This window comes from Mastomys coucha, unplaced genomic scaffold, assembly GCF_008632895.1.
Source record: "Mastomys coucha isolate ucsf_1 unplaced genomic scaffold, UCSF_Mcou_1 pScaffold5, whole genome shotgun sequence".
NCBI classification, from domain to species: Eukaryota; Metazoa; Chordata; class Mammalia; order Rodentia; family Muridae; genus Mastomys; species Mastomys coucha.
The window spans coordinates 56469806-56488580 of record NW_022196911.1 but is presented as its reverse complement, the minus strand read 5'-3'; the positions used below and the strand labels follow the sequence as shown (position 1 = coordinate 56488580).

The 18775-nt window shown below is 43.9% G+C and overlaps 1 protein-coding gene and 1 long non-coding RNA gene across 4 annotated transcripts in view; one reads left to right on the top strand and one right to left on the bottom strand.

Moving 5' to 3' along the window:
- LOC116077827 (multidrug and toxin extrusion protein 2) overlaps positions 1 to 18775 on the top strand; it is a 53602-nt gene that overhangs the window by 12454 nt on the left and 22373 nt on the right. For all 3 annotated transcript variants that reach the window (XR_004113343.1, XM_031352640.1, XM_031352639.1), the window contains exons 6-9: positions 1289 to 1333; positions 2488 to 2585; positions 5119 to 5216; positions 18544 to 18657. Coding sequence is in view for 2 of the 3 variants with exons in the window: in XM_031352640.1 (XP_031208500.1) it covers positions 1289 to 1333; positions 2488 to 2585; positions 5119 to 5216; positions 18544 to 18657 (355 nt within the window). In the remaining variant the exon portion in view is untranslated. The remainder of the gene's footprint in view (positions 1 to 1288; positions 1334 to 2487; positions 2586 to 5118; positions 5217 to 18543; positions 18658 to 18775) is intronic.
- Positions 16347 to 17645, bottom strand: LOC116077831. The gene is made up of 2 exons (XR_004113347.1): positions 17556 to 17645; positions 16347 to 16701 (listed from the first exon to the last, which is right to left on the bottom strand). It is a non-coding gene; the product is annotated as an uncharacterized LOC116077831 (long non-coding RNA).

The following is an 18775-nucleotide window of genomic DNA, read 5'->3' as shown; positions in this document are numbered from 1 at the left end:
TTGAAAAAGTTTGGATGTCTTTAGCTACCAGAGAGGCACAAATTAAAAGTGCTTTGACATTCCATGTGAGCCCAGGGAGACTAGATCTTATCAGTGACGTCAAGTGCTGGTCAGGAGCTGGGAGTGTAAATTGCTCTGTTTACATTGGAAATCAACATAGAAGTTCCTCAAAAAGCTAAATATATATATTTACTCTGTGATCCCACCATACCACTTGTGGCTATATGACTGAAGGACACCGCATGCCACGGACATGCCTGTGGATCTCTGTTTCACTGCTGCCAAGATGTGGAACGAGCCTGGATGTCCATCAACAGATGAATGGATAAAAAGGAGTGCATGTACACAACGCAATTTCATTTAGCTGTAATGAAAAATGAAATTACAGGGCCAGCGAGATGAAATGCTTGCTGGTAAACATGATCTGAGTTCAATCCTCAGGGACACGCATGGTGGAAGAGAACTAGTTCCTGCCAAGTTGTTCTCTGACCTCCATATGTGTGTGCTATGGCACATGCATGAGCATATACACATAGCAGGAAAAATGAAAATAGATAAATATAAAAAAGAAAAGAAAATGAATAGAACTGGAGACTACTGTATTAAGTGAGGTAAGCCAGACTCAGAGAAACAAATATTACATCTTTTCTCTGTTATACAGAATGTAGGTTTAAATATCTGTGTATATGTATGTATGTATATATGTACACACATATATGTATATACATGTATATGTTTATATATTTGCATATATATGTTTGTGTGTGTGATGTGACACAAAAGTAGAAAGGGAGCTATGAGAGGAGAGGAGGGGGGACAGCAAGACAGGGTGGGGGAGTACATGTCATCAGAACAGAAGGCGAAGCAATGGAGGAAGGGGACCAGCAGGAAAGGCAGTAGAGTTCAGGGGACAGTGATGGGGAAATAAGGACAAAGTGCAATTTTACATACATACATACAAGCATACATACATATATGTATGTAGATAAACAATCCATACATATATATGTATGTATATGAAGTGCCAAATGAAGCCCTTTTTCTTTTTGGCCAGCATATAGGCCAAAAACTTAAAAGCTCCAGAACTTGAGAACTTGACATGTATGGAAACGTTATAACGAAACCCACTAATTTTTAAAATTAGCATTCAGTAAAAACTGAGTTGCAGCATAGCTCTGCAGCAGACGTTTGCTGAGTGCAAAGCCCTGGGTTTGACCCACGGAAATGCACAAACAACAACAAAAACAGAAGCCAACTGAGCTCTTGTGTTTTCTGCTTTATCTTGTAGGCGGCGTTCCTATTCCAGCTGCAGACGCGGTATTTACAGAGCCAGGTACTCATGCACACTACTGTGGAAAATGTAGAACAAGTGTCTCAAAAGAATTTTCTGTAATAATCTGTACCTCGTTCCCCTGCAATTCGTTTCTGTGACTCTCACACACTTTGGACACCTGAGGCCCAGTAGTTGTGTGTACAGAAAAGATGGCAGTGCTATGGATTCATCTGATTCAGCCCAATCTTCCTTATGTCCCTCTGCGGCCTTCACATCCAACCCTTTCCCTACTCTTGGGGCTGGCTGCTGGCTTTGCACTGGGCCTGGGGGCCTGACCCCATTTTTGATACTGACAGGGAGGGTCTAGAGTTACGGTAGCTACGTTTGTAAGTGTGGGCAAGACACTGTGTATGCTGCAAACAAGGCAGAAGAGGAGTTGAAGGAGAGGACCAGAAATAGGTGGGCAGAAATTGAGCCCCACTTCTGTGTCCTGTCCCAGGCCACCTACAGACAGCTTGTTAGCCTTTAAATAGAAAACCTAACCCAGAGGAAATAGCTCTGCTATAACAGCAGACAACCCTGTTTGATGGCTGGAGGAGTTTAACGTCAGGACTAGTGAGAGGTTTAATCCGAAGACTAGGGAAGTGGAGATAGCATAAACAATAGGAACGGGTATTGCCAGGCACAATGGTTGTGTGCCTTTAATTACAACACTAGGTGCTCTGTGAGTTCAAGGCCAGCCGCGTCTCTATAAAGAGTAGCCAGGGCTACATAGTGAGATAGTGTCTCAAAAACAACAACAAAAGGAACATCATACACTGTTAAGCAAAGGGCTGGACATTTTTCTACACACTTGCTTCAAGGCGGGCATTTCTGGATGCTGTGCATGCGAGAAGATCCTCAGCACAGCCCTGAGGAGCAATGGGGTCTAGACCCCAACACCCCCAAAGCCTGTGTGTTCTTCCTAAGACCATTCCCTCTCTTTCCTGCTGCTCTGGTGAGCCAAACACGGTTTTGAATATGGCCATCCCAGGCTTCTGGGTGAGAAGCTGTATCAAAGGAGGGGACTCATTTGACTGTTGCCATTCCTGGCTTTTCTACCAGCCTTATACGACTTTACCACTGCCACCCATGTAGCTCTGAGTTTCACTTGACAACCCAGCCAACTACCTTTTGAAAATGGTAATGTTTTCCTATTTGTTTGGGAATTTTAGGGCATCATTATGCCCCAAGTTATTGTTGGGATCGCAGCAAATGTTGTCAACGTGGGCATGAATGCCTTCTTGCTGTATGCCTTGGACCTCGGAGTGGTGTAAGTCGGAAACCCATTCACAACAAAGACAGCTGCGCGCGCCCTAGGGCTGGGGATGCGAGAGAAGCAGGGAGCGTGGACAGGTAAGCAGGCACCTAGCAGGCTGTGCTCCGGTGCTCTGCATGGGAGGTAAGAGCTGGCCTGAGGGCCCATGGGGGAGCAGCTAGCTAGCTCCTGTTGTGGGAGAGGGGGAGTAGAAATTAGGTGGAAAGAACCCTATTGGAGGAAGCAATGTGGTTGGAGCCCTCTTAGTCCTTGACAAGAAAGCTGCTGCCACCTGGAGGCTGAGGGAGGTGACAGGCAGGGGTGGGCAGCGGCCTGGAGGGCTTCTTCTCTCAGGGCCGCTGAAGTCTAAGTGACTAAGCCCAGTTCCTTCTTGATGAGGCGTGATGAGAAGATCCCTGTAATGAAAGAAAGAAGTTAGGAGGTACCCCAGTGGTGTCCTGATGGCCCTTCCTTACCTTGGCCCACAGCTAGCCTCTGCATATATGAGTAGAGAAGCACACCAGCAAATGAAGATTGAGTCCAACAGTTTGGGTGTTTAGGGCACTGTGTTCATTAGTGAGTCTTGACTGTGTACTCACAAATATATAATAGCAACTACAGAAAAAGAGCCCATGAATTTGAAAGAGGTGTGTTTGTGTGTGTGTGTGTATGTGTGTTTTGGGGGGTAGGTTGGTGGAAGGAAAGGGAAGGTGGAAATAAAAAACATATAGTTAAAAGAAGTTAATATGTTAGAAATTAAGGAGAATAAAAACAAAATAGAGTATAAAACGAGTTATGCCAATGGTTGGATATCTTTGCTGTGTTTGTTTGGCTTCCATGCATGTGTTAATGTGGGCTCTGAGTCTCAGTGAAACCATGTCAACCATAATTAAAGAGGAACGTGGGTAGAGGTGACGCTCAGTGGTAGAGAGCTTGCCTGGCACACACAAGGCCTTGTTCCCATACTATCTTCATGCCAGAAGGATGGTATGAGGGTATATCAGCCAGAGCCTCCTAGAAGAAGAGTGTGTGTGTTTGTATACATACATTACATACATACATACATACATACATACACACATACATACATACATACTCACACACATACACAAATACACACTCCAAAGGGGGAAATCTTGGATGGACTTACATGATAGGAGCTGGACAGTCTATCAATGGCCATCTACTCTTTGAAGATGCCTCAGCCATTCCATTCCATGCTCCAGACTGGAGGCCTGGGAGCTCTCTGTGGGGTCACTGGAGGTATGTCCATTTTGAAAGGCTGAGGAAGCTTGTTTTAGTCAGGGTTGTATTGCTGTGATAAGACACCATAACCAAAGCAACTTGGAGATGAAAGGGTTTATTCTGCTTACACTTCCACATCCCATCACAGAAGTCAGGACAGGAGCTGATGCAGAGGCAGTGGAGAGCACTGCTGACTAGCTTGCTCAGCCTGTTTTCTTATATGTCTTATACCATCCAGGACCACCTGCCCAGGGCTGGCCCCACCCACAGTGAGTTAGGCCCTCACATCAGTCATTAGTCCAGGAAACCAAGACAACACCCCACAGGACAGTCTTGGAGACATTCTCTCACTTAAGAGTCCCCTTTCTCAGATGTGTCTAGGTTTCTGTCACACTGGCAAAAGCCAAACAAGAACAAAGGTGTAGTCTGATGACAGTGGATGGTAATAGCATCAGCAAGCACCTTTACCTCAAAAGGACCTGGGCATGCTTCCTTCTTTTAACTCCTTTGTATCTGGACTGTCAGCTTGCTGGATGGTTACTCCCCTCAGCCAATGCCTATGTCCACTTCTATTCGTGCCCTGCAGAACCACATGGGTGTTTTGTTCATGGGTGTTTTGTTTGCTTGTTTTTTGTTGTTGTTTATGTTTTTTTGGGTTTTTTGTTTTGTTTTTTAAAGATTTATTTATTATATGTGAGTACACTGTAGATGTCTTCACACACACCAGAAGAGGGCACCGGATCCCATTACAGATGGTTGTGAGCCACCATGTGGGTGCTGGGAATTGAACTCAGGACCTCTGGAAGAGCAGTCAGTTCTCTTACCCGCCGAGCCATCTCTGCAGCCCCATTTTTAATCATTTCTAGACATCTCTTGATTCAGCCAAGTTGACAACCAAAGGCAACCGTTAGAGCACAGATGGAGCACACCATGGACCAGTGGGTAGACTAGACATCACAGGGGGCCTAGGTTCCCCTATGGAGAGCACCTCAGAGACAGAACGTTGAACTTTTCCTAAGAGAAATGCCCAGGATAGTTTGGACTATAGAAAAAGGAGGAGGAAATGCAGGGATGGGTTCAAAAGATTCATCTCCATAAAGACAGACAAATCTATTACATATGGATTCAGCCAAAACAAAAAAGGAAGACAGCACAGGCACTCCAAGCTCCTGGCTGAACACAAGCTTCTCCGGGCCGGGGGCCCGGGGCGGGGACCGTGGAGTGGGGCATAGGGGCGGGGCATGTTTGGTCTGTTTGTACTTGGAAGGACATCTCAAACTAGCCATGGCCTTTTCTCCTGCAGAGGGTCAGCCTGGGCCAACACCATCTCCCAGTTCTTCCTGTCTGCCCTGCTTTTCCTCTACGTGTGGTGGAAGGGAATCCATATCCACACTTGGGGAGGTATGTGACTCTGAAACCTGGCGTTGCACCGGGGAGGTTCACGGACACAGCTCTGGCTTGTGGATTTCTTTCTTTTTTCTTTTTTCTTTTTTTTCTGAGACAGGGTTTTTCTGTGTAGCCCTGGCTGTCCTGGAACTCACTCTGTAGACCGGGCTGGCCTCGAACTCAGCAATCCGCCTGCCTCTGCCTCCCAAATGCTGGGATTAAAGGCATGCGCCACCACTTATGGATTTCTTTCCCACATAGAGGTTCCTGATTTTTTTTTTTTAATCTTTTAGGAAATCTCAAAACATGGAATATGTTTGTTACTGAAAATAGAAAAATTACTAGGGACAGTGTGCGATTTGTGGTTTGTGTGGTTACCAAAATAGCCCTTCATCCATGAAACACTATGCTAGATACTGGGTTTTAAGTTACAGTAATTTAAAAATATTCAATGAATTAAAACTACTGATATGAATGAAATTTCTCTTTCTTGAAAATCATGCTCTCCAATTTAAGCTAGATTACTGTCATATCAACTTAAGAGAGCAGACTGCCCTCTCCCCAACCAGGACCACTCGCAGCTAAGTAGCCCAGAACCTTTGAGTGGACACACACAGGCTTAACTAGATTTTCGTTTGGTTTGGTTTCTATTTTTTCCAGCTTTACTGAGGCAAAGTTGATAAAACTTGTGTATATTTCAGGTGTGACTGTGTGGCTATGATTTGTTATTGTTGTTGTGGTGGTGTAGTTTGTTTTGTTAAGCTAACGCTCCCACCACTTTTGTGTTTTTTAAATTTTGAGACAGGGTCTTGCTAGTTGCCCAGGGTAGCATCAAGTCTGTGGACCTCCCCTGCCCCCATGGCTTCCTCCCTTTATGTCCCCTACCTCATCTCACTCTTCGTAATAACTGGGATTACCTTTGTGATAACCCAACGCAATTATGCCTGTATTGTTGTGTGTGCATGTGGAGACCATAGGGTGACATCCAGTGTTTCCATCAATTGCTTCCCATCTTATTGTTTGAGATCGTCTCTCCTGAACTAGGTTGGCTATACTGGCTGGCCCCCAAGGCCCCCAGAGTCTCCCTATCTCTGTGCCCCCATGTTGGGATTGCTGGTGAACACTGCCATGCCTACATGGGTCCTGGGGATCTGAATTCCAGTCCTCCAGCTTGTGGAGCAAACGATTGATTGATTGATTGATTGCCATCTGCAGAGCTCATTACAAAATAGTAGCTGGCCATTTGGATGGCTTCTTTTCAGAAATGTCTATTTGAGTCCTTTTTTCCCTTTTGCTATTGAGTTATATAAGTTATGTATTTTGATTTAAGCCCCTTACTAGATAAATTAGCTATTTCCTCCCATTCTGTGGGCTGCCGTTTTATTTTAGTTTTGTGTTATTCTTCTTGGTTGCAAAAAGTCATTAACAATCCTGGTAGCATGTCCCCTCCCCCTATGATTTCCTCTGACTTTGAGATCATAAATTTCTTGAATCTATTCTGAATTGATGTTTGTATATGGTATAATCTTTAAATTTTTAAACTCTAAATCTTAAAATCTTATCTAAAATGATCTTACTTCAGCTTGCCTTTTGCCTGTAGAGACCCAGAGTTGTCAACACTAGTACTGAAGCGGTTGGGGATTTAGCTCAATGGTAGAGCATTTGCTTAGCAAGCACAAGGCCTTGGGTTCACTCCTCAGCTCTGGGAGGGGGGCGTACAAAATAAACCATCAAAATACACTAGTACTGAAAAGATCACCTTTCCTGGTTTTGGAGCCTCAGAACTTCCAGTGAAGATAAGTTGACTGTATCCATCATTTTTCTTCTGTGGTAGTGCCATACAGTTTACATTTTGACAGCTTTGAAACATGGTTTGAAATCAGGATGTTCCTGTTACTGTTATTTTTCAAGATTGTGTTTCTAGAGCTTTTTTTCGACTTTTGTAACAAATGCTATTGGAATTTTGACAATGATTGTTAGATAATATTGGGTAGAGTGGACTGTCTTAGTTAGGATTTCTATTACTGCAACAAAACACCAAGATCAAAAAGCAAGCTGGAGCCGGGCAGTGGTGGCGCACGCCTTTAATCCCAGCACTTGGGAGGCAGAGGCAGGCGGATTTCTGAGTTCGAGGCCAGCCTGGTCTACAGAGTGAGTTCCAGGACAGCCACAGTTACACAGAGAAACCCTGTCTCGAAAAACAAAAACAAACAAACAAACAAACAACAAAAAAAGGCAAGCTGGAGAGGAAAGAGTTTATTCAGCTTCCACATTGCTATTCATCTTCAAAGGAAGTCAGGGCGGGAACTCAAACAGGGCAGGATCCTGGAGGCAGGTGCTGATGTGGACGCCATAGAGGGATGCTGTCCATGACTTGCTCAGTTCTGCTTTCTTATAGAACCCAGGATGACCTGCCCAGGGGTGGCCCCACCAACAATGGGCTGGATCCTCCCCCACTGATCACTATTTGAGAAAATTGCAGCTGGATCTCATGGAAGCGTTTCCTCAGCTGAGGCTCCTTCCTTTCTCTATGACTCTGACACAAAACCAGGCAGTGCCTGGGCGTTTTGACAGCCCGGATTCCTCAGGTCGGAGACCGTGGAGGCCTTCTGTTTGCCTGTTACCAGTCTCTTTCCCCTGAGCTAAAGCTTCCATTGTCGCTATCACTGGCCTCCTCTCTTAGACTTACTCTTTAAGTACTTTCTTCTTATGACATTAAAAGTGGGATTTATTCTCTCCAACCTTCCTGTCCTCAAGTGGGCCCCCTGGTGGCCGAGCCCAGGATCTTCTGCTTGCTTTCTTTTTCCACTTATGTTTTATTAGTGTGTAATCTACACAATTAATGGGTTTCAGCTGGGCAGTGGTGCCACACACCTTAATACCAGCATTCAGAAGACAAAAGCAGATGGATCTCTGAGTTCCAGGCCAGCCTGGTCTACCGAGCAAATTCCAGGATGGCCAAGGTTACACAGAGAAACCCTGTCTTGAAAAAAACCAACCAAACAAAAAAATGCATTTCATTATGAATTTTTCAACTTTGTGTGTGTACTTTGTGAACCTGTGTATGGTGTGTACAGTGTATACTGTGTGTACATGTATACTCTGTATACGTTTGCCTGTATGTGTGCACTATGTGTATGTGTGTACCACATGTAAGTATGCACCATGTATACATTTGTGCACCTATACCATGTATACTGTGACTACCATGTGCATGTATAATATGTGTATACATGTGAACTGTATATATGTGTACCATGTATACCATGTGTTTTATGTATATACAAGTGAACTGTGTGTATATGTGTACCATGTGTATATGTGTACCCTGTATATTTTCCCTCCTGCTGAATTCCTCCCTCCTCCCAGCTAGTCTCTCTTCTACTTAGTAGTATTTAACATGGCAATCTCCAGTTCCATCCATTTTGGGGGGGCAAGCAACATAATTTTGTTGTTCTTTATGGCTGAATAAAACTCCACTGTACACATGTACCACATTTTCTTTATCATTTTGTCTGTTGATGGTGAGATTCCATTTATGCTGATCCCATACCATGGCTCTTGTGACTAATGTCATGATAATCATACGTTTGCAGGTCTCTGTTGCAAAATGACTCAGTTTCCTTCAGGCATAGCCTAGGAGTGGTATAGCCAGATCATACATATGTCATCCTGTGTTTAGGAGTTTGAGGTACTACCATACTGCCTTGCATTTTCTACCAACAGGATATAAAGTTCCTTTCCTTTAAATTCTCCCTGGCAGTTGGTAGTTGCTTGTTTTCTTGATGATAGCCATTATGATTGGCACCTGATAAATCTTTGTGTACTTTTGATTTTTGTTTCCCTGGTTGCTCAGGTTGTTCCAACTTTTCATACGTTTGCTAGCCATATTCTTCTTTGAAGCTACTCAATTCATTTACCCACTAATTGACTGGATTAATCACTCTTAGCCTTTTAGCTTATGTATTCTGGACATTAGCCCACTATCAGATGAATAGCTTGTAGAGCTTTTTTTCTTCTATTTCATAGGTTGTCTGTCCACTCTGGTGGTCATTTCCTCTGCCGTGCCAGGGCCTTTCAATTCCATACAACTTAATTAGCAACCTTGCTCTTCTTTCTTGAGCTATTTGAGTTATTTTTAGTAAGTCCTCATCTGAGTTTACTCTCAAAGTCTTTCTCTATAAAGATTTCAGAGTGTCAGGTCTTCCATGAAGGCCTTTTATGCATTTTGAGTAGGTTATTGTTCAGGGTGAGATACAGGGCTTGCGCTTTAGTCTTCTACTTGTGAAGATTGCCCATCCCCCACCTTTCATTACTCAAAATAAGTGTAATTTATGAATCTGTGAAAAGTGCTTAAAATAAGAACACATGTAGGTCCATGCTTTTCTTCTAGCCTGCCATTTGCTTCCATTTCACTTTTAAAAGCTGACAGAGGTAGGTGAACATTAAGAGAATTCCTGGTGTTGCTCTGCCAGACTCCACATCTGCACACCGGTACTGTTGGCTAATTCCCTCTTGGCTCACAATTCTTAGTCATTTCAGAGTTTTTTCCAAGTCAAAATGAAGAAAACAATCTTGAATTTTTACAGTTTTGCTGAAGTATAATTTGTATACTGTAAAATGGACTCATTTGGGATTATTTTCACTGGTATATAGACTTATATTAATACAGTCTAAATTTAAAATGTTCTCATAATAGAACTGATTACTCTGGACAGTTTGGAGTTAATTTTCTCCCCAACTTCAACCTGGGTAGATGTCAATCTTAGTCTCTAGGCTGGCCTTTTCTGGATGATTTCAGTTGTTTTCTGCGAGCTATCTGGTTATGTTGCTAACTGCCAACAATTAAACACTGTGCCTTTAATAGATGTATTAGTTGCTTTTCTCAGTGACATGACCAGATGACTGATGAGAAGCAACTTAATGTGGAAGAGATTTGTTTCAACTAATTGTTTGTGAGGAGCCAGTTCATCACAGTGGAAGGTAGGGGCGGGGGCACTGACTGCAGCAGGGTGAGGTAGCTGATTACATCGCATGTGCAGTCAGGAAGTGGAAAGATAAACGTGGTGCTCACTGGCTTTCTTCTTCACTGGAAAGACACACTCCGCCCTTTGTAACTGGGATGTGATCTGTAAGAAGGGCTGAGAGAGCATTTGAGCATCTAGTTTCCCAGTGACTTCTCATCCAACGGCTCTAACCTGCTGTGGTGACTCTCCACCCAATCAGCTATCACACTGCGGAGTCTCAAACATCCTTAGGCTCTAGTTGTGTTTGAGCCAGCTATGGTACATTCTGAAATAAGTTAAGGAAGAAGGAACCTGCTCAGCCTAGCTTAGCCATTGAAGGTTTACATAAGTGGCATGCACAACTGGAACCCAAGAGGAGGTGTTTTGCTATAAGACAGTTGGAGAAACAACCGCATTGCTCACTGTAGTGTATCCAGCACAGTTTTCTTACCTCTGTCCCGAATGATACACCTTGGCTTCCCTTCTCCTGAGCTTTATATGTCGTGTGTGTGTGTGTGTGTGACTGTGTCTGTGTCTATGTCTGTGTCTGTCTGTCTGACTGTCTGACTATCTGGCTGTTTGTGTGTCTATGTATACCCATGAACACACCCCTACTTGCTACATTGTTTCATTGAGACAGGGTCTGTCATTGAACCTGGCGGCAGCTAGCAAGCTCCAGCAGCCTTCTCATCTCCACCCCTCACAGCATCAGGTTACAGGTATATGCAGCCACACTTGGCCTTTTAGCTGGGGATTCGAACTCAGGTCCTCAGGTTTGCGCAGCAAGTGCACTTACATATTGAACTATCTCCCCAACCCCTAATGTCTGAAACCTTTATCTTACTCAGTTTCGGATTCATTTGTTCCTAATTTCAGTAATTATATTTTTATTTCTAAATATTTTGTGTTTCTTTTTGTATATCTCTGTCCATCCTTATTTTAAAAATTCTTGCCTTTAAAGATTTTTAAAAGATACTCTAAAAATTAACACTTTAATCATTTCTGTGAAAGTTTCATATGCTGTATCTTGATCATATTCACCCCTAACTCTTCCCTTTGTCTCTTACCATCCACCCTCCCCTTCTCTCTCCAATTTCATGTCTTTTTTTTTTTTAATGGCTCATTGTCTCCAATCCGTGCTGTCCAAGTACTTCTGGGTGTAGGGCCATCCACTGGAGCTGGAGCAGGACCAAGCGACAAGGAGCCGCACACCCTTGAAAAACTGACTCTTCTTCCCCCAAGAATCCCATCAACCATCCTTAGCTCCTTTGCTATGGGTGGGGGCTCATGTAATCCTTCCCTGCTTCATGCTAGAACTCTGACGGGCTTCATCTTCTGCAGATCATGTGCAGGCAGTCACAGCTGCTGTTGAGTTCATGAGGGCAGTGTCAGATGACACTGTCTCCTGCTGGTCCTCCCCACCCTCTGCCTCTTAGGATGTCCTGGCTGCATTCTAGTTGGATCTAGGAACCACTTCTCCAGAGGCAGTTCATGCTTTGTACCATGGACTTGATCAAAGACCCACAGCTGGGGAGGTCAGCGTCTCTAGAGATAAACCTAGACTGCTTCTGTTTAACTAAGGGAACTGTCATTGAACTGTCTCCTAAGTACATGAGCTCATACCCTAGACTGGTGCTATGCTCAGCCTTGGTCAGAGAAGCCCCTCTTCACAGAGAAAGGCAGGGAATGAAAAGACTAGAGCTGGTCCAGTTGCCGAGAATAAGTGATTGTGGAGCCCTCAGCCCTCAACAGGACAGCCACGGCACCACCTCCAGGGTGCAGAGAACATAGTGCAAGGGACAGTGGGAAGAATACAAGAGTATTTTTCCAGCCTTTCTTCCACTATAATCCTTGAACTTTGGGAAGGGAGTGTGGTATAGATGTCTGATTTTTGTCTGAGCATCCTACAGCTACTTACTCTCTCTCCAGTTCTGAGTTTCTGGGTTAACTGCCAGTCCATGTCATGTAGCACATGGACATCATAGTATAATAGTAGACTTAGAGACAGTTTTATACTATGATGTCCATGTAGCACATGTAGCACATGGACATTATAGTATAATAGACTTACTCTTGAGTCTCTGGCCATGAAGCTACTGAGTTTGTGAGAATGACAGCCATATTGTGCCTGAGGATGGTGTTTCACAGCCCTCTTCCCTGTAACCTGACTCTTGTATTCTTCCCACTGTCCCTTGCACTATGTTCTCTGCACCCTGGAGGTGGTGCCGTGGCTGTCCTGTTGAGGGCTGAGGGCTCCACAATTACTTATTCTCAGCAACTGGACCAGCTCTAGTCTTTGCATTCCCTGCCTTTCTCTGTGAAGAGGGGCTTCTCTGACCAAGGCTGAGCATAGCACCAGTCTAGGGTATGAGCTCATGTACTTAGGAGACAGTTCAATGACAGTTCCCCTTAGTTAAACAGAAGCAGTCTAGGTTTATCTCTAGAGACGCTGACCTCCCCAGCTGTGGGTCTTTGATCAAGTCCATGGTACAAAGCATGAACTGCCTCTGGAGAAGTGGGTCCTAGATCCAACTAGAATGCAGCCAGGACATGATTACATCACTAGGATCACCTTACCTGGCATGTTGGTATTGTAACATGGAAGGCGCACAGCTGGGTAAGACCACTGATGACTTTTCTCCCCACAGCATCCTGTGCAGCAGCTCTCACCAGTGAAAGCTAGACAGCAGGGAGGCAGCGTCCCACTCATTTCCAGTGTGATCTATCCTTGTCCTGCACCCAAAGGGTGCTCTTACTATCCCTTCCCTCTGTAGAACTGGTGCTCCCCAGACACTATTCCCAGTCCTCTCTTGAGAGACAGCTACTGTATGCAATAACGTTCCTACCCAGAGGTGAACACTTTGTAAGAACAACATACTAACAACCCTCTATACAGCAACCATGCTGCAAGTACCAATTGTTTTACAGTCTATAAGGAGACCAGTGGTACTTTTTGTGCTCATAGAGTTGTCCCTTTGCGCCAGTGTGAATGACATAGATAACTTAATGAAATGGCTTAAATGGAAAGATAAAGGAAAAACAGTTTTAGTTTTAGGTTGATAGAAGGGAAGGATTTATGGGTTTTGTTTTTTGTTTGGTTTGATTTGGTTTGGTTTTGGTATAGAAAGGATGGGTGGGCAAGATGGCTCAGCAAGTAAAAGCAGTCCCTCACAAACATGACTACCTGAGTTGATCTCCAGAGCCTAACGTGAAAGGAGTGAGATAATTTCTGAAAGCTGCCCTTTGATCTCCACACGTGTGCTGTGGTATGCTTGCACACCCCAACTCCTCCCAGAGAGCCACCTTCAATACCTACAATATCTTTTTTGTCATATTCTTTAAAATTTATAAAATATTATAACAATGAAAATGAGTATTATAAAAGTTTTTTATATAAAACAACAATCAATTTGACAGTCTTATGTAGATGCTTGTCTACAGTACTACTGAAAATTCATACTTTTTAGTTTTTCTCAATATAAATTTTAAATAACTCCAAACATATTAACTGTATATTTCAAAATAATACATCACTACTAGTTTTTTTTTTCTGGGATCCAAACTCAGGACCTTTGGAAGAGCAGTCAGTACTCTTACCCACTGAGCCATCTTGCCAGCCCCTTAGTATTTTCTTAAATGAGCATGAATATATGAAGTCTTTTTGTTTGTTTGTTTTATATTTAGTAGAGCTTAAAATCTTGGCTCTTACAAGCCCAAAATAAGAACAATTTTTAGACATTGGATTTCATTGTAATAAGGCTGTACTTCAATGACCCTCACATCACCAAAGGATTTTACCTCCATCGTAGCTAAGCTGAGAGTTGACAGTTCTGCTGGGCCAAGGAATGAATTGTAGGCACAATTTTTGGATACAGACTTCCTGCTATGGTCAAAGATATTTGACTTGAGTGAGTGACTTTATTCTCAGTCCACAGAGAACAGGTTACATTCAAGAAATGGTGTATGTATTAAGATGGTCTATCCATAAAGTCATTCACCAACTGTTTCAATGAACAATGGTTCTGCTTGGAGGGTGGCACAGACATTAGGTGAGGGTAAGAATCTGGTTCATTGGCTGTGATAATTTGGAAAAGCACTCAGAGAAAAAGTAACTTATAAAGTCCTCTTCTTCAAACTTGATACAAGAGTTACAAATGTCAAGCAAAGCATTCAATCTCACTCTTTGTTGTTCTCTAACAGGCCACCTCCCACGTTAATTGTCTACATTTCTTTTGGCTGTATAAATACTTTTGAAATATGTAAGCTGTTCTGAAAACCATAGTATAGTGTAAAAACATGAAATAAACAATACTACTAATAGAGAGGCTGAGATAGGAGAAGCAAGATTTCAAGACCATTATGTTGTACACAGCATGACACTGTAATGAACAAACAAGCTGAAAGTGTATATGGATTATACAATATTGGGCCTATTTCTCCAATTACCAAATTAGAGAGACCTTTTCCCCTTACTGCTTTTAAAATTCTTTCTTTGTTTAGTGCATTTGGTGTTTTGATTATGTGATGGGAGGAATTTCTTTTCTGGTCCAGACTATTTGGAGTTCTGTAGGCTTCTTGTATGTTCATGGGCATCTCTTTCTTTAGGTTAGGAAAGTTTTCTTCTATAATTTTGTTGAAGATATTTACTGGCCCATTACCTTGGGAGTCTTCACTCTCTTCTATACCTATTATTCTTAGGTTTGGTCTTCTCATTGTGTCCTGGATTTCCTGGATGTTTTGAGTTAGGAGCTTTTTGCTTTTTGCATTTTCTTTGACTGTTGTGTCAATGTTTTCTATGGTGTCTTCTTCCCCTGAGATTCTCTCTTCTAACTCTTGTATTCTGTTGGTGATACTTGCATCTATGACTCCTGATTTCTTTCCTAGGTTTTCTATCTCCAGGGTTGTCTCTCTTTCTGATTTCTTTTTTGTTTCTATTTCCATTTTTAGATCCTGGATGGTCTTTTTCATTCCCTTCACCTGTTTGATTGTGTTTTCCTGTAGTTCTTTAAGGGATTTTTGTGTTTCCTCTTGAAGGGCTTCTAGCTGTTTACCTGTGTTCTCCTGTATTTCTTTGAGGGTGCTACTTATGTCTTTCTTAAAAACCTGTATCATCATCATGAGAAGTGATTTTATATCTGAATCTTGCTTTTCCATTATGATAATGTGTCCAGGACTTGCTATGGTGGGAGCATTGGGTTCTGATGATGCCAAGTAACCTTGGTTTGTGTTGTTTATGTTTTTACACTTGCCCTGCACCATCTGGGTATCTCTATTGCTACCTGCCCCTTCCTAAATCTGACTGGAACCTGTCCTTCCTGTGATCCTGGTTGTGTCAGAACTCCTCAGAGTCAAGCAGTCTCTGTGATCCTGTGATTCTGGGATCCTGTGACCCTAGGCTTGTTAGAGCACCTGGGAGTGGAGCTTCCTCTGGGTGTTGTGGGACTGGCTGCAGAGTTTGCACCCAAGGTCTGCTCAGGGCACTAACCCAGGCAGACTGGAAGGATGTTTGTTTGTTTGTTTGTTTGTTTTTCTTTTTTTTTTTTTAAACAGAGAGTCTCATGTATCCTAGGAAGCCTTGAACTTGATACGTAGTGGAAGATGGCCTTGATTTTCTAATTCTCTTCCCTCCCTCCACCTCCTGATTGTTGGCAGGTGCCACAATGCCTAGTTTATGTGGTTCTAGGGACTGAGCCTTGACGTCTAGGCAAGTACTCTAATAACTGAGCTACACTCTCAGCCCCAAATTCATTGGTTTTAAAAGATAACCTTGCTTTATATCGTAAGCTTGCCTGACTTACTCACGGGTGCTCTCCCTCTCTCTCTCTCCCTCTCTCTCTCTCCTTCTCTCTCTCTCAATCTCCCCCCACCATGTGTGTGTGTGTGTGTGTGTGTGTGTGTGTGTGTGTGTGTGTAAGTAAATCACTCTCTACTTCCCTGAGTTGTAGGATTTGTGCTGGAAGGTCAGATGTTATTCTGACAGGCTTGCCTTTACAAGGTTCCTTTTTTTCGTATTTTAATATTTCTTTACTTTATAGTCTTAGCAATTACCCTGCAGAGTATTATGGGAGGATTCTTCTCGGGTCTGCCTGTTTGGGGTGCTAAGTGTAACTTGCTCTGAATAGCCACTTCTCTGCTCACATTTGGGACATTTTCTACTGTAACTTTATTGAACCTTTTATGTTTTTCTTTCTTTCATTTGTCTGTGTGTGCATGTTCAGATGTGCCTTGGCACAGTGTGGAGATGTTTGTGGAAGCCCAAGGCCGATGCTGAGAATATCCCTCCCTCACTCTCGCATTTCATTCTTCTGATGCAGGGTCTCTGGGACTTGGAGCTTGCATATGTGGTTAGTCTTTGTCCTGGACAGTCACTATGGCTGTGATGAGACACCGTGACTAAAGCACTGTGGAGAGGAGAGGCTTTATTTGGTTTATGCTTCCACATCACAGTTCACCATCAAAGGACGTCAGGACAGGAACTCAAGCAGGGCAGGGACCTGGAGGCAGAAGTTGATGCAGAGGCCATGGAGGGGTGCTGTTTACTGATCGCTCCCCATAGCTTGCTCATCCTGCTTTCTTATAGAATCCAGGACCACCTGGCCAGGGGTGGCACCATCCTACCCCTGTGCTGGGCCCTCCCCCATCAATCACTAATTAAGAAAATGCCTTGCAGGCCTCCCTCTCAAGGCGTGGGTCCCAAGTTGGACCCATTTGTTGGCCACTCCCACAAGTTCTGTGCCAACATTACCCTATTGCGGGCAGGGCAGATTGTAAGTAGAAGGCTTTACGGCTGGTTTGGTGTCCCAGTCTTACTGCTGGGAGCCTTGGCTGGTTATAGAAGATGGCCAGTTCATGCTCTATAACCCCCATTACTACAAGTCTTTGCTAAGTTACTCTCACTGACTCCAGGGAATTTTCATTGCTCTAGGTTTTTACATCACTCTAAAATGTCCCCCAATTCCCATCATGTCTCCCAGTACTCTCTCTTTCTCTCCACCCTACCCTCCCATCCCACCTCTTCCCACCCCCACTTGTCCCCAGTCCACCCATGAAATCTATTTCCCCTTTGCAGGGAAATTCACGCTTCTCACCTTGAGCCCATGTTACCACACCCTCTAGGTCTGTGCATTGTACCATGATTATCCATTACTGCTAATGTCTACATGCAAGAGAGTTCATACCATGCTTGTCTTTCTGCCTGTGGGTTACCTCGCTTAGGATGAACTGCCTGGATGGCCAAGAACCAGAGGCTGGGACCACTCAGAGACCCAGGATAGGACCAAACACAACTGGAAAAAAAAGTCAATGAAATGATTCCTAATGATATTCTCCTATAGTCATAGATCAGTACCTGGTCCAACTGTTCTCAGAGAAGCGTCATGCAGCAACTGATGGGAGCAAATGCAGAGAAACTTGGCCAAACACTAGATGAAGCCAGGGGAACTGTGAAGAAAAGAGGGTGGACGATGAAGGAGCCAGAGAGGTCAAAACCACCATAAGAACAAGGTCCACAGAATCAACTGAGCAGGGCTTACAGGGGCTCACAGAGACTGAAGCAACAATCATGGTTCCTGTATGGGTCTGAGCTAGGTCCTCTGTGTGTATGTTATGGTTGTGTGTAGCTTGGTGTTCTTGTGGGACTCCTGACAGTGGTAGTGCGGGATGTCTCTGACTCGTCTGCCTCCTCTTGGATCCTTTTCCTCTTAGTCCAACCTTGATATGAGGGTTTGTGCCTAGTCTTATGTTTATCTTGTTATGCCATGTTCAGTCGATATCTGCCCCTGCCGCCGGAGCACTCTGGGCTCTATGAAGGAACAGGCGAAGTGTTCTTTGACCATAAATCCCATTTTAATTTTGGTTCTGTACACAGAGGCAAAAAACCCAAAAAACCAAACCAAACTAAACCACCACTACCACCACCACCACCACCAACAACAAGAAAAACAAAGAAAAAACTCTGTAGGGATTCCATCATTCATTTCTAGAGGAATCAGTTCGTTTTTATATTCCCAATAACAGTACGTAAGATTTCCACTTCTCTGTATCTGTGGGTCTTTGCTATTCTCTGCCATCTTTGCTGTGGGGGAGGGGTGCTGCTGATTGTCAGCCTGTTAAGTGCCTACTGATAACTCAAGGGCACCGTGGGTGTTTGTTTATACAGTTGGTTTTGGAGACAGGTTCTCACATGGCCAGTTTGGTTTCTTCCCTCTCAAGCTGTGGGCTTCCCTGACACCCCGTATGTACCCTGCTGGGGAACCGGCACCCTTGTCTCCAGCTCTGTGTGAGAGGTGGTGGCTGTTAACACAATGCACCCACCTACTGTCTCGCCTATTCTCCAGGGTGGACAAGAGAGTGCTTCCAGGAGTGGAACTCCTATACCCGCCTGGCCATCCCCAGTATGTTCATGGTATGCATCGAGTGGTGGACCTTCGAGATTGGAACCTTCCTTGCAGGTCTGTCTGTACCCGGGGAACTTGCACCCAGCCTGGGCAGTCACAGCTCAGAAGCTTCCCAGAAGTGGAAACTTCTGTGCGGTCCTCGTAGGGGCTTGCAATTCAGGCATGGACCCGC